Source organism: Bombina bombina, chromosome 10, assembly GCF_027579735.1.
Source record: "Bombina bombina isolate aBomBom1 chromosome 10, aBomBom1.pri, whole genome shotgun sequence".
Classification (NCBI taxonomy): Eukaryota; Metazoa; Chordata; class Amphibia; order Anura; family Bombinatoridae; genus Bombina; species Bombina bombina.
Window position 1 is genome coordinate 143,677,437 of NC_069508.1, and position 15,700 is coordinate 143,693,136.

Below are 15,700 nucleotides of genomic sequence, written 5' to 3' on the forward strand. Positions count from 1 at the left end.
TTTATCAAATGGTGGGTGAACATGATAAGCTGTAGCGAATTGTGTCCGCCCGACATCGCTAAATGCTGACAACACACATTGTCTGCATTTATCATTGCACAAGCATTTCTTGTGAAATGCTTGTGCAATACCGCCCCCTGCACATTTGCGGCCAATCAGCCGCTAGCAGGGAGTGTCAATCATCCCGATCCGATAGATCGGGATGATTGCAGTCCACCACCTAAAAGGTGGAGGACAAGTTAAGGCAAGCCGGAAACCTCGAGCTTAGAAAGCAACATCCTCTGCTTGACTAATCTACTCCTTACACTTTACTTCAGGTCTTAAATTGTGCTAAATATTCTAGCACAATTTTGACTTTCACTCAATTGCAAACTGTAACTTTTAACTTGTAATATGAGCGCAAGTATAGCTCCATTGAAAGGATAGCTTGCGCTAGAACAATGTTGATCACACAAACCTGTCTCTGGTAAATGTAATATCAAGTCACACGCTAATGTTAGCGTTGTCCAGCCCTATCATTAGTTTCCACTTGTAATCTGGCTCATGCAGTATATAGAAATATATATTCAAAAATAAAAATAACATTTTCTTCTATATGAAGAACAAAGGTATTTGAACTACCTTCGGCTTTAGAGCAGGTTAGCGTTGAAGCAAAAGCAAGTAGAGGCTTTTTTAGCGGGTCCCATAGAAGTCTGATGGGAAAGGAAGTTAGCGAGGTTGCGTTATCTGACCTCCAGATGTTAGCGCACCCTGAATCTTTCAATTAAACTATATTGTTTTTATTTTCAACTTGAAGTAACAGTGCAAACATGGGCACACTATTGATTTAACTTGAGCAGTATTAGCGCTCAACAGTGCTAACATTTTTCAGATAGGGCATGCGATTTTAAACAACTTTCCAATTTACTTTTATCACTAATTTTGTTTTGTTCTCTTGGTATTCTTAGTTGAAAGCTAAACCTAGGAGGTTCATATGCTAATTTCTTAGACCTTGAAGGCCACCTCTAATCTAAAAGCATTTTGACCACTGGAGGGTGTTAGTTCATGTGTTTCACATAGATAACATTGAGCTCACGCACATGAATTTACAGACGAGTAAGCACTAATTGACTAAAGAGCAAGTCTGTCAAATGAACTGAAATAAGGGGGCAGTCTGCAGAGGCTTAGATATAAGGTAATTACAGAGGTAAAACGTGTATTATTTTAACTGTGTTGGTTATGCAAAACTGGGGAATGGGTAATAAAGGAATTATCTATCTTTTCAAACAACAAAAATTCTGGAGCTGACTGTCCCTTTAATGGTCAATGAAAAATCTTACATTTAAACATTTTAGACATCATCATCACCCTCTTCATCTTCAATATTAAATTGAGTAGATGTCATACTTTAATTTTGTTGTGGCTGCTCGCTATTTGCTTTTGTGAAGGACATTGCAGAAATCTGTTTTATATTCCTGTTTCTTTGAAATCACTCAGACAACACTTGAATAACTCACTAGAGCTACCATGTTATATTTCTCCGTGGCAAAACTTATTGATTGGAATCCAGGTCTCTGTTACCAGTGAAAAACAAACAAAACAATGTTTCTATCGTTTTGTAAATGACAGACTATGCTTGTGTGCATTATACCTATTATCTCCTTAAGTAAAACAGACATTAGTCTACTGCTGTCTAGAAATAACATAGACCTTTGTTTCATCTACATGAAACACTTTATTCATTTCATGAAAATCACTCTTGATGGATGGTGTATAAATACACTACAGAAAGGGCTTTGAAATGGTTTATGATACTTTTGAATGAAACCAATCTGAATTGTTTAGTGAATTATATCATTATCTGACTTTACTAAGGAAACAATGGTGTGATTATGTGAAGATTACAGTGAGCACAAGTATGTGGCTATGTAACTGCTTATTGCACAAATAACCAATATAATTCTTTTTTTATGTTCATCTTTATTTATTTTATAAAAATATAACAAAGAAGGCAAAGAAATTACAAATACAAATACAAAGAACGGACAAGTGTTATCACACTTCATATTAGGTCGGGATCAAGTGTCTCTTCCATTATGCCCAGGTTATTTTTTTTCTTTCTTCATATAAGCGCAAATGGAGTTTGAGAACCCATAGGGTTTGATGAACTGTATGAACGGGGTAGGGGGTCTTCTCAAAACAGCTTGTTCAGTGGGCAATTGGAATTAACTCTCTTCTGAGTTTAATTAGAAGTCCCAACTGTAATTAGTCACTTATCCTTCAGCTATATTAACAATTAAGAAAGGAAGGGAAGACAAAAGACAGCGTCCATCTATCCTTTTGATGTTTGCTATGCTGTACATGTGTTATAAGTTTGTGAAAATGTCACACGTAAGATTGGAGTATGCTTGTAGGGTTAAGTGGGTTATCAATCCAGAGCTTAAATGTCACCATATGTGTAGGATTCCCAAAGGAATAGTATATCTTGGTATAATGATAGCTGGCCTATTCTGAGATAATGTAGCCTTTCTAACAAAAGATTTTTATTAACTAAATCTTTCCAGGCCAATGCTGTAGGGGTTTGTGTTGATTTCCACATTCTTGGAAGCAACTGATTGGCCGAGTTAAGCAGGATCTGGAATAGATGCTTTCTTATTTTGCAAGTAATAGGGGGGGGGGGTCGACTTAGCATTATTATTTCTGGGGAAGGGGATATATTCGTATATAAGGTTTTATTAATGCCCCTGAAAATCACGGACCAGAATTTTTTTATGTGCCTACATTCCCACCAAATGTGTGAAATATGGCCTTGATGTGTGCAACCTCTCTAGCATAAACCTGAGGATTTTTTAAAGATATATTTAATTCTGGCTGGCGTCAGATACCACCTCATTATTATTTTAATGTTGGTTTCTTTTGCTTGAGCAGAGTGGCTAGAATGATATAAGTATGCAAATCTGCGTGCCCAGACTTTTGGGGCTGTGTTTGTATTAAGTTCTCTGTCCCATCTTTTTGTGTATGAGGGAGGCAGGGGAAAAGAGTTTGATAAAATGAGTTTGTATAGCTTAGAGATCACCCTTCTTGTAGGCTCCCTGGAAATGCATAACTGTTCAAAGGACGTGAGAGGGCGAGTTAAGTCTGTCTTGTACTTATGTGAAATTATATAGTGTCTCATCTGATGAGTACGGAACCAGGACACTAGAAAGGGATGTTCTAGAGAGTCAAGTTGATGATTAGCTTTAATCTTATTGGAGCTGTCTAGTAGCGAGTATATAGGAAGAGAATGTAGGAGGTCTGGGATAAGGGAATATTCTGGCAACATGCCAGGTCCAAATTCTGGATTATTTAAAAGAGTGGTGAGTGGGGAATATCTGGAGGAAATTTTGTTAGAAGGGTTACAGATTAGTGTCCAGTCCGACCAGGTTTCATTAGTGATAGAAGAGGAGGAAATTGTGCATTTATTGAAAAATGTGGGGTTCCAACATAAATCTTGTAATTTGTAAGGGGCAGATAAAGTGTTTTCAATGTGGATCCATCTTCTAGAACTGGGTCCGTCAAATCTACACCAGTCCGAGATTCTCTGTAGAGAGATTGCCAGTTTATAGGATAGGAGGTGGGGGACTCCCAGTCCACCTTCTAATGGGAGTTTGAAAAGAGTATTTTGATTAATTCAAGGCGGCCTACGTTGCCAGATATAGTCATTTATAATTTTTTGCAAAATAGCAAGGTCTTTTTGAATACCAGATATTGGAACCGTCTGTGAAATATTAAGGGCCTTTGGAAGATGGGTCATTTTTACTGCCTGAATTCTGCCTAACCAAGACATGTTTTTAGGAAGCCAGGTGGACGTAAGAGCTTGGAATTCAAAGATTAAGCTTCCATAATTGTATTTTCGTAAATCTGTTTTGTCTGGGGTTATATGTATGCCTAGGTATTTAAGATATATCTTCTGTTGTTTGAGAGGGCATGTCATGCTTAATAGGTCTAAAGATTGGTGAGGAAGGTTTATGGTTAGGTATTCCGACTTGGTCAAATTGACTAATAAGTTTGACACAGTTCCAAACTGAGTAAGTTCTGAAATGGCTATTTGTAGAGAGATGAGGGGATCTGTGAGTGTCAGAAGTAAATCATCTGTGAAGAAAACTAATTTATATGACTGGTTGTCAATAGTAATCCCACTAATTTGATTGTTGAGTCTAATTTTGATAGCTAGTGGTTCCAGGGACAAGATAAAGAGAAGTGGAGAAAGGGGGCAGCCCTGCCTGGAACCGTTCCGGATTACAAATGGGTCTGAGAGTGTGCCATTCATTTTTATTTGAGCTGTAGGGTTGGTATATAGGGCCAGAATTTTTTGGGTGATGGAATTTGGGAATTTAAAGATTCGCAAGGTCGCCTGTAGGTATGTCCAATCTAGGCGATCAAAAGCCTTTTCGGCATCGGGGGACAAAAATATGGACGGGGTTTTATTTTGTATGACATATGACGTATGACAGATTGAGTACTTTGACTGTATCTTTGGCTTTCCTATGGGGTACAAAACCAGCCTGGTCCTGATGTATTATTGTTGGTAGAATTTGGTTAAGTCGAGTGGCTAGAATTTTGGCGTAAAGTTTTAGATCAACGTTGAGCAACGAGATCGGTCTAAAGTTCACTGGTACATCTGGAGGTTTGCCAGGTTTAGTTATAACAGATATATTAGCTTGGAGCATATTGTCTGGGAATTGTAGGGGTTCTGGGATAGAATTAAAAAGAGACGTTAGGTGTGGAATTAAGTATTTTGCAAAAGGTTTATAGTAGAGGCCCGTGAAACCATCGGGGCCTGGTGCTTTATTTTGCTTTAACTGTTTTATCACTTCTTGAATCTCAGAAGCTTGAATAGGTAACTCTAAGTGTTTGCATTGTTCTGAGGTTAGCTGCGGAATTGGAATTTTATCTAAGTATTGGTTACACAATTGATAATGAGCTTGGGAATCCCTAAGTGGAAAAAGATTGTAAAGTTTATGATATAACTCTTTGAATTCTTTTGCTATGGTTTTAGTGTCTTCAAGGTGTTTGTCATTTGTATATTTAATGGAGTGGATGTAAGTTTTCTGTTGTTATCTCTTTAGGGCTCTATAAAAGTTTTGTTGGAGATGGAGTTGCTGTTTTTGTGATTTAATCTGAAGAATGGAGTTCAGTTTCTCTCTTTTAATTTTGAGGTGTTTAAGAATAGAGCTGTCTGAGGGGTTAGATTTATGTGCATAGTCTAAATGGGCTATCTCCTTGGTTATGATATCTACTTCTTTTCTACTTTCCTGTTAATTTGTGTTTTGGCCTTAATAAACTCCCCTCTAATGGTACATTTGTGAGCTTCCCAGAGAGTGGCTATATCAACATCTGATGTATTATTTAAGGAGAAATATGATTTTATATGTTTTGAAAACTGTTTTATCACCTTTGGGTCTAGTAGCATAGCTTCATCTATTCACCATTGAAATGGTCGCAAGGGAGCAGAGGGCCAATTTATGGTGCAAGTGACTAGCGAGTGGTCTGACCATGTTGTGTGTTTTATACATGAGAGTTTGGTGTGGGAGAGGATCAAATGATCCACGAAGATGTAATCTAATCTGGAGTAGCTGCGGTTGGGATGAGAGAAAAAGGTATAATCCCTTTTTTGAGGATTAAAGTACCTCCAGGTATCATGTAAACCAAGTAATTTAAGCTTTCGCCATATATTGCTAAGGTTTGGAGTTTTAGCTCTGTTGTTTGGGTTCGAGCAATCAATTGAGGGAACCAGTGGGAAGTTCATATCTCCTGCCATGATTAAAGACCCTTTGGTTTCTTTAACGAGTAAATCTGCTATTAAAGCAATAAATTTATCCTGATGTGAATTGGGGGCATAAATATTCACAAGGGTAACTGGTTTACCATATAGAAGGCCTTTCAAACATAGGTACCTCCCATCTCTATCTGAGATTGATTGCATTTTAGTGAATGGAACTGATTTATGAATTAGAATACTAACTCCATTAATTTTTTTATTTGGGTTGGTGCGCTATGAAAGTGGTGAGGGTAAAATGAAGAGAAATATTTGGGGGAATTTTTTTACTTAAAATGCGTTTCCTGAAGAAATAAAATGTGACCTCCTTGTTTATGGAAATCAATCATAGCCATTCTCCTTTTATTAGGGCAATTTAGGCCTTTGGTGTTTTGAGTAAAAATAATAAGTTCTTGTGGTATGTGACTACCCATATGTATAGAGTAGAACATGTTTTGATATGACTGGTGATGTGATGCTCAGTATGCGTTTGCAGCATAGGTATGGCAGATGGACAATAAGTGAGAGATGAGAAGAAAAGAAAGACGAAAGAAAAGACACAACAGGAAATACATTTCCTAACAAATACTTAATAAGTAAAACATTTTCCTAAAGGAGTAAAACTCCCGTCCAAGTGAGAACAATATAACTGCTGTTAGAGAGAATCACTCAGCAACTTTTAGTATAAACAATTAACATTAAACTTTAACCTCCAATATTTAACATTTAACATGCATGGCCCAACATTTGTGTAAATGATAGTATCATTGCTTAGGAGAGCATTGAAAGACAAAAAGTGGCCTGCAAAATAACTGTTCAAAAATGAAAAGTAAATACCAGACATAAGATTGTTGAAAAGATAGGTTGGACCTCAGTCATATAGGAGGACATGGGACAAAATATACTCTGTCCATGTGGTGCCCTCTGTGAATGAAATAGTCAGAAAGGATGCATAAAGATCATGGAATTGTATCCATTATCACTCCTTTTCCATCTGCGGATGAGATGAAGACAGAGTGGATTTTCATGCTTTTTTCTGAGTGGCCTGTTGCTATATTCCTCTTTGGGGCAACAGGGAAGACTTCCTTGGTCTAAGTTGATCTTCTTGACGTTGGGCAATATCCTCTGCTTGTGGAGGAGGGATGTCCAGATCTTTGCAGACAAGTGGAATGTCTTTGACAGATGAGCAAGTAAGGCGCCTGCCCTTCCATAGAATAATCAAGTGAAAAGGGAAACCCCACCTATAAGGAATATTCATCTTCCTCAGGGACAATGTAAGTGGCTTATGTTCCCTTCGTTTTGAAAGAGTTCTTTGAGAAAGGTCTGCGTATACTTGTATCTCTGAGTTTTCATACCTAATAGGCTGTTGTTCTCAGGCTAATTGCATTAGTTCTTCTTTCACTTGATAGTTGGTAATGCGAACAATGACATCCCTTGGAGCTTGACCTGCTTGTAGCTTGGGGCGCAGGGCTCTATGAGCTCTATCAATGTCAACTTTTGATGTGGATTCCTCTTGTCTTAGGGCACCAAAGAAATCCTGAAGGTATTGCTCCAAGTCTGATGGCACATGACCCATAACCAGATGTGATCACTGCTGAGATAACAGATATTGCATTAGCTCATTGGTAGACAACTTATTTTAGAACACCGGTCCAGGTGGGAAACATGGCGGCTGAGGGAGATGTGGAGTTGGAGCTCAAAACTGAGGAAAATTGCAGTGAGCGACCTGCAGACAAACCGCGTAAACATGACAGTGGAGCGGCTGACTTGGAAAGAGTCACTGATTATACAGAAGAAAAAGAGATTCAGGGCTCCAACCTGGAGACGGCGAGAGAAGTGTGGAGCTTGAATGATGGAGGTCGCTGTATAGTGTAGATATCTGGGGAGCTCGTGTTTCTGTGGAGATGATTTCCCTATAGAGCCGTTGTAGTTAGAGTGAAGTTATGAATAGGTTGCCCTGTTAATACATACTGACAGAGCCTAGAAGTTGGTTGGGGTCTGAAAATACAAAATTAGTATTTCATTTAAGGGATGGATGGATGACAGATTAGGAGATAATACAAATGTTTGTGCTTGTCTGTTTTGGGGTGCAGAGGAACTCGTTGTTATTCCCTTTGCTTGCAGGGGATACGTTGAAGCAGGTCCTTTCTTGTTGTTTATATCTCCCTATTACTTGCCTCCCCACCACAGACTGAATAATTCCTCTGAGGTTTAATGGCCATAATAACATGCCCTAAGCTATAAGCAAATATATTATTTCTGCTTTACAGCCTGTTAATCTTGAGATTCTGCAGGATTTTTTTAAAATGTGTAATAAAAAAAAGTCATGGATACCATGATAAAAGGGTGTGTCCCTGGACTATAAAATATTTTTTTTTGTATCAAGATGATCCATTCAATGCTTTTAAAACATTTTGTTTTCACTTTTTCCTATTTATTGTTCACCTCGTCAAGGTGTTTGTAAAAGTGAAGTGGTGGGAATGGCTTCGTCACCCAGCTTTGTATTTATACACAGTATTTGTCACTAGGATCTAACTTATTTCATTGTTACATTTTAGAATAAATGACTTTTGTTTTCTATTCTTTTAGGCCATGTCTGTTATTGGTGACAGGAGATCAAGAGAGCAGAAAGCAAAACAAGAAAGGTGAGATGCACTTGTGAAAAAGTTCTGATTTAACTTCATAGCATTTATTCATATTCCATAGTTCAAAATTATTATTTTTTCCAATTTACCAGAAATGACTTACATTTATTATTTCTGTTTGAATCTATAAGGAACATTAAACTGTACAGATTATTTCTACCTAGAGAGCGCGTCAGATTGCTTAAAGCAGAAAACAAGCTCTGGGTATAGGGTATAGTTGCAGTGGTCTTTCAGAAGATTGCCATGCACAGATAGCTGTTTGTGAGTGACACCATGCACTTGTTTTATGCCACAAAAACTGTGTATATAGCCACTGTAACTACTTGTCAGTGTTTCATTTCCATCAGCTCCTACTATATTTCAGTCTTGCATCTTGTATAATATTGTCCTGTGTTTTAGGGCTGTTGGTTTTGAGAAAGCACACAATACTCCAGTTACAGGATAATGTTCTGGTCCACTTATCTAATTATTTATAATTTAACATGTTCTTCTGTAATTAAATCAAATTATTAATTTCTTTTTTTCCACTAATATATATATATTTTAAAGTACTTGTATTATTTTTCTGAGAAAAAGAGCTGGCCAAAGTTACAATTACGAAAGAAGATGTGGAACTAATTGTAAGTGTTCATATAGTCATTTGGCTAAAACTTCCCTTCCAGCTAAGTAAGAATAAATCATGGAGTAGATTTTAATTTTGACATAATAACATTTATTATGTAAAAAGTAAAATCTACTCCATGATTCATTCTTACTTAGCTGGAAGGGAAGCTTATAATACACATGCATGCAACTCTTCATAAATGACTGTAATATTCAGTTAGATTTTGCAGTGATACTGATAGTATTGTAGCCAAACCAACACATGAGCATGAAATGTAAAGAAAAAACAATTTATAAAATAGCACTAAAGGACCAAGCCCTTGTCTGTAACAGACTGAACATCACTTCCAAGAAAAAATACTGTTTAAGGAAAAAATATTCTTATAGATATTTGGGAACTACCTTGAGTAAAAAGACATTTCTATTTTCTTGCTATACAATAAAACGTCAGCCAAGTCTAAACATTTTTAAAAATGCAGTTTTCAAAATCCAAACTCCACCCACCAGTTGCCATTATTTAAAGGAGCCAATTTGTGTCTGCAGATTACAAGGCCTAGTCATCTTCCCAGACTCAAACATTTAGGATTTGATACCTGAAAAACAACACTGTCTACACTAATGTTTTCAAACTTCCTACTGAGCACTGTACCCAGACAACATTTAAGGACTTTCTGCTTAAAGAAACATGAAACCCAATGATTGGGATACAGCATACATTTTTCACACCTAGGAAGGCTCAGAAACAGCAATGTTCTATGGAGAAGTAGCTGCTGATTGGTGGCTGCACATATGTTTCAGCTAGCTCCCAGTATATTCTTCAACAAAGAGAATGAGGCAAATTTGATTAAAAAAATAGAATGCATTTTAAAATTGTATGCTCTGTCTTAATCGTGAAATGAAAAATGTGGTTTTCATGTTCCATTAATTGCAGATAACCAGCCTGTTTTGTCCAGGGATAAAGCAAACATTTCTTTAATCCTATATTAATTAAAAAATAATAAAATCTAACCCACTATTATGTCTTGTTACTATATTTTATGTATGACATCATAAGCCTTATTGGTAAAGGGGGGGGGGCAGCAAAAATCAATTTTAGTTTACAATGAATAGAAGTAAAGTGATACAGAGTTTTTTCTATGTTTAATATGCTTTAAAACAAACCCAACTTTTTGGCTTTTAGTTTCAAGGAGAACAACGGTATTTCATAAAGGCATCAGTTTGTAAAAATGAAAGATTACAACTGCTATTTTTGAACCATATAGCCATTTAAAATTAATATAACAGTTGGCTGTCGTAAATGTAAGACAGATAAGGTGTTGAAGCTTGTTTGTCTTTTTTCAGATGCATGAAATGGAGATTCCACAAACAGCAGCAGAAAGAAGCTTGCGAGAACACATGGGAAATGTAGTGGAGGCTCTCATCGCTCTCACCAACTGAGACATTGATCCTCAAATTAAATAGTCTTTCCATGATTTACACAAGCAGTTAGGTCAGCCGGACAGATCGGTCAGCATGCTAAGGCACTGTGGCTGAGCTCTGTAGCGACTATTGTTTTAAATGAACTGAGGAGCAGTTTTGCTAATTAATAATTGAAAAACCCAAAAAATTAAATAGTTATGAATAAGCCAGAAAGAATAACTTTATGCTATTATTGTGAAGATTTAAACAGTCCAAATTTGTCTTGAGGAGATTACAGCTACAATCAAAATGAATGAAGGGTTAACATCTAGCCCTATATAGAGGAGGAGCATGAAAGAAAGATCATCTTGACAAAGGCTCTGAGCAGCTGAAACGCGTAGACGTTCTATTTTTTTCACAGCTCCTGAACTGAGATCCTGGATTGACTCCCATAACCACAGCGTTGAAAATACTTCCAAGAACGGAGCGGCAGGAGTTTGAAGATATACAAGTATATTCAAAAGAGTGTGCACTCTAAGAAATCGTCAACGATTGGTTACTACAAACACGCAACGTCTGAGCACAGGAGCGTGCAGACTGGTGGAGGACGCCAAAGAAACAGTGAGTACTACAAAATCATTGAAAAACCTATTTTCGACCTAAAAGGTGCAAGATTTACAAACAGGTGTTGCTTAAATATAACAACATTTTGTGGTCTAATACTTTCAATACCACGTATATTGACATTGTAACAGCTACTTCTTTGATTGTCGCAGGATTCAATTATATACAGAAAAATTTCATACTTAAGGATTTCCTTTTTACACAGACTGCCACCATATGAGAATGAGTCTTCTAAAACTAAGTAATTCTCATAAAGCACAAGCAAACATTGGGTATCAAGTTACAGAGGAGCAAAAGTCTTCTAATTATTAATAATAACTGCTCCCAAAGTTTAGATACAGACATTTAGGATAGAAGAACTGCTTTGAAACACCTTGCAAGTTTGTCTCATTTAGTTGCAACATTTGTTTATAATTGATATTGAAACATACTATGCTTATCAAGTGTTAAACTTTGACACCGGTGTCAGTAATATTGCTTTTAAATTGTGATATTAAAATATTTTATTGATTTTTATGAACACAAGATGTTTTGATTGGTTACATATCAGTGACACGTATGTATGATGACAATTAGAGCTCCTAGCGCTAATTGAATGTTAGAATTGCTTGTTTTTTAAAAATAACTTAGATTAAGGATTACTAATATAATCATATTCCAGTAAGGTCACTTTTTAAACAGATATAGCCCACAGGCGCCACCCACACCCTAACCTATATTGAATTCTCATTTGGATCGTACTTTGTGAGAAGTATCATCAGTGGGTAGGCAGTTCTTCTGTTTTTGTTTAAGTTCTTGAGACGACACCTCTTTCCATACAATTTTAAAATGCAATCTATTTTTTAATCAAATTTGCCACATTCTCTTTGTTGAAGAATATACTACTGGGAGCTAGCTGACACATATGTGCAGCCACCAATCAGCAGCTAGTTCTCCATAGAACATTGCTGTTTCTGAGCCTTCCTAGGTGTGAAAATGGTATGCTGTATCCCAATCATTGGGTTTCATGTTTCTTTAAGCAGAAAGTCCTTAAATGTTGTCTGGGTACAGTGTTCAGTGGGAAGCTTGAAAACATTAGTGTAGACAGTGTTGTTTTTCAGGTATCAAATCCTAAATGTTTCAGTCTGGGAAGATGACGAGGCCTTGTAATCTGCAGACACAAATTGGCTCCTTTAAATAATGGCAACTGGTGGGTGGAGTTTGGATTTTGAAAACTGCATTTTTAAAAATGTTTAGACTTGGCTGACGTTTTATTGTATAACAAGAAAATAGAAATGTCTTTTTACTCAAGGTAGTTCCCAAATATCTCTAAGAATATTTTCTCCTTAATCAGTATTTCTTCTTGGAAGTGATGTTCAGTCTGTTACAGACAAGGGCTTGTCCTTTAGTGCTATTTTATAAATTGTTTTCTTTACATTTCATGCTCATGTGTTGGTTTGGCTACAATACTATCAGTATCACTGCAAAATCTAACTGAATATTACATGTCATTTATGAAGAGTTGCATGCATGTGTATTATAAGCTTCCCTTCCAGCTAAGTAAGAATGAATCATGGAGTAGATTTGACTTTTTACATAATAAATGTTATGTCAAAATTAAAATCTACTCCATGATTCATTCTTACTTAGCTGGAAGGGAAGCTTTAGCCAAATGACTATATGAACACTTACAATTAGTTCCACATCTTCTTTCTTAATTGTAACTTTGGCCAGCTCTTTTTCTCAGAAAAATAATACAAGTACTTTAAAAAATATATATATATATATTAGTGGGGAAAAAAGAAATTAATAATATGATTTAATTACAGAACAACATGTTAAATTATAAATAATTAGATAAGTGGACCAGAACATTATCCTGTAACTGGAGTATTGTGTGCTTTCTCAAAACCAACAGCCCTAAAACACAGGACAATATGATACAAGATGCAAGACTGAAATATAGTAGGAGCTGATGGAAATGAAATACTGACAAGTAGTTACAGTGGCTATATACACAGTTTTTGTGGCATAAAACACGTGCATGGTGTCACTCACAAACAGCTATCTGTGAATGTCAATCTTTTGAAAGACCACTGCAACTGTAACCTATACCCAGAGCGTGTGCTCTGCTTTGTTTGCTGCTTTAAGCAATCTGACGCGCTCTCTAGGTAGAAATAATCTGTACAGTTTAATGTTCCTTATAGATTCAAACAGAAATAATAAATGTAAGTCGTTTCTGGAAAATTGGAAAAAATAATAATTTTGAACTATGGAATATGAATAAATGCTATGAAGTTAAATCAGAACTTTTTCACAAGTGCATCTCACCTTTCTTGTTTTGCTTTCTGCTCTCTTGATCTCCTTTCACCAATAACAGACATGGCCTAAAAGAATAGAAAACAAAAGTCATTTATTCTAAAATGTAACAATGAAATAAGTTAGATCCTAATGATAAATACTATGTATAAATACAAAGCTGGGTGACGAAGCCATTCCCACCACTTCACTTTTACAAACACCTTGACGAGGTGAACAATAAATAGGAAAAAGTGAAAAAAAAAATGTTTTAAAAGCATTGAATGGATCATCTTGATAGAAAAAAAAAATTATAGTCCAGGGACACACCCTTTTATCTCCTCTGCTGTGGCAAATGAGCTATTATAATAATCAGTCATACTGAGCGTACTTTGTATAAATAGTTTTATTCTTAAAATATTTGGGAGTGTGGACCTGACTGCCATATCTGTCGGTGCAAGAATTAGTTGTGAATGTGTATGTATGTGTATATATATATATATATATATATATATATATATATATATATATATATATATATATATATATCTTTTTTTATTAATTATGTTTTTATACATATATACACACACACACACATACACAATTGTGTGCAATACACTTCCATTTGTGCAGCTAGATTTGTATCTGTGCTATTCAAAAAAAAATGGGTTCAGTGTCCCTTTAACATGGAAGCACCAAGAAGAGATTAAAGTGACATGGAACCCAAAAAATGATTTCATGATTCAAATAGAGAATACCATTATAAAAAGTTCCTAATTTACTTCTATTGTGAAATTTGCTTTGTTCTCCTGTTATTCTTTGTTGAAGAGACATCTAGATAGGTATTGTACACATGCCTAAAGCACTGCATTACAGGAAATAGTGCTGCCATCTAGTGCTCTTTGTAATGTATAACATTGTTGCAAACTGCTGACATATAGAGTGGATATAAAAAGTCTACACGCTCCTGTTAAAATGTCAGGTTTCTGTGATGTAAAAAAAATGAGACAATGATAAATCATTTCAGAACTTTTTACGCCTTTAATGTGACCTATAAACTCTACAACTCAATTGAAAAACAAACTGAAATCTTTTTAGGTGGAGGGAAGTAATAAAAAAAAAACTAAAATAATGTGGTTGCATAAGTATGCACACCCTCTTATAACTGGGGATGTTGCTGTGTTCAGAATGAAGCAATCACATTCAAAATCATGTTAAATAGGAGTCATCACACACCTGCCATCATTTAAAGTGCCTCTGATTAACCCCAAATAAAGTTTAGCTGTTCTAGTAGGTCTTTCCTGATGTTTTGTTAGTCGCATCCTACAGCAAAAGCCATGGTTCGCAGAGAGCTTCTAAAGCGTCAGAGGGATCTCATTGTTAAAAAGGTATCAGTCAGGAGAATAGCAGTATAGCATATGTGATATACATATACAAGTATACAGTAATATTTTGTTGTTGTAATCTATCTACCCACCATGTACAGGATAAGCAAATGAACAATCCAGGTAACAAACCAACGCCTAGATTTAGAGTTCTGCGGCCAAAGGGGTGCGTTAGCTATGCATGCTTTTTTCCCCCCGCACCTTTTAAATACCGCCGGTATTTAGAGTTCACAGAATGGCTGGGTTTTCAGTGCGTTAGGCTCCAAAAAGGGAGCGTTGAGCATAATTTAACGCCACTGCAACTCTCGATACCAGCGGTGCTTACGGACGCGGCCAGTTTCAAAAACGTGCTCGTGCACGATTCCCCCATAGAAAACAATGGGGCTGTTTGAGCTGAAAACACCTGCAAAAAAGCCTCGTTCAGCTCCTAACGCAGCCCCATTGTTTTCTATGGGGAAACACTTCCTACGTCTGCACCTAACACTCTAACATGTACCCCGAGTCTAAACACCCCTAACCTTACACTTATTAACCCCAAATCTGCCGCCCCCGCTATCGCTGACCCCTGCATATTATTTTTAACCCCTAATCTGCCGCTCCGTACACCGCCGCTACCTACATTATACCTATGTACCCCTAATCTGCTGCCCTAACATCGCCGACCCCTATATTATATTTATTAACCCCTAATCTGCCGCCCCCAACGTCGCCTCCACCTAACTACACTTATTAACCCCTAATCTGCCGACTGGACCTGAGCGCTACTATAATAAATGTATTAACCCCTAATCCGCCTCACTCACGCCTCAATAACCCTATAATAAATAGTATTAACCCCTAATCTGCCCTCCCTAACATTGCCGACACCTAACTTCAAGTATTAACCCCTAATCTGCCGACAGGAGCTCACCGCTACTCTAATAAATTTATTAACCCCTAAAGCTAAGTCTAACTTTAACCCTAACACCCCCCTAAATTAAATATAATTTAAA

At 36.6% G+C, this 15,700-nt stretch overlaps 1 protein-coding gene and 1 long non-coding RNA gene across 2 annotated transcripts in view; one reads left to right on the forward strand and one right to left on the reverse strand.

Moving 5' to 3' along the window:
- LOC128640910 (uncharacterized) overlaps positions 1-15,700 on the reverse strand; it is a 353,598-nt gene that overhangs the window by 255,752 nt on the left and 82,146 nt on the right. The window lies entirely within an intron of this gene.
- Positions 7,442-10,461, forward strand: LOC128640909 (huntingtin-interacting protein K-like). The gene is made up of 4 exons (XM_053693356.1): positions 7,442-7,603; positions 8,366-8,420; positions 8,989-9,041; positions 10,366-10,461. The coding sequence occupies exons 1-4, from the start codon at positions 7,442-7,444 to the stop codon at positions 10,459-10,461; spliced, it is 366 nt and encodes a 121-aa protein (XP_053549331.1).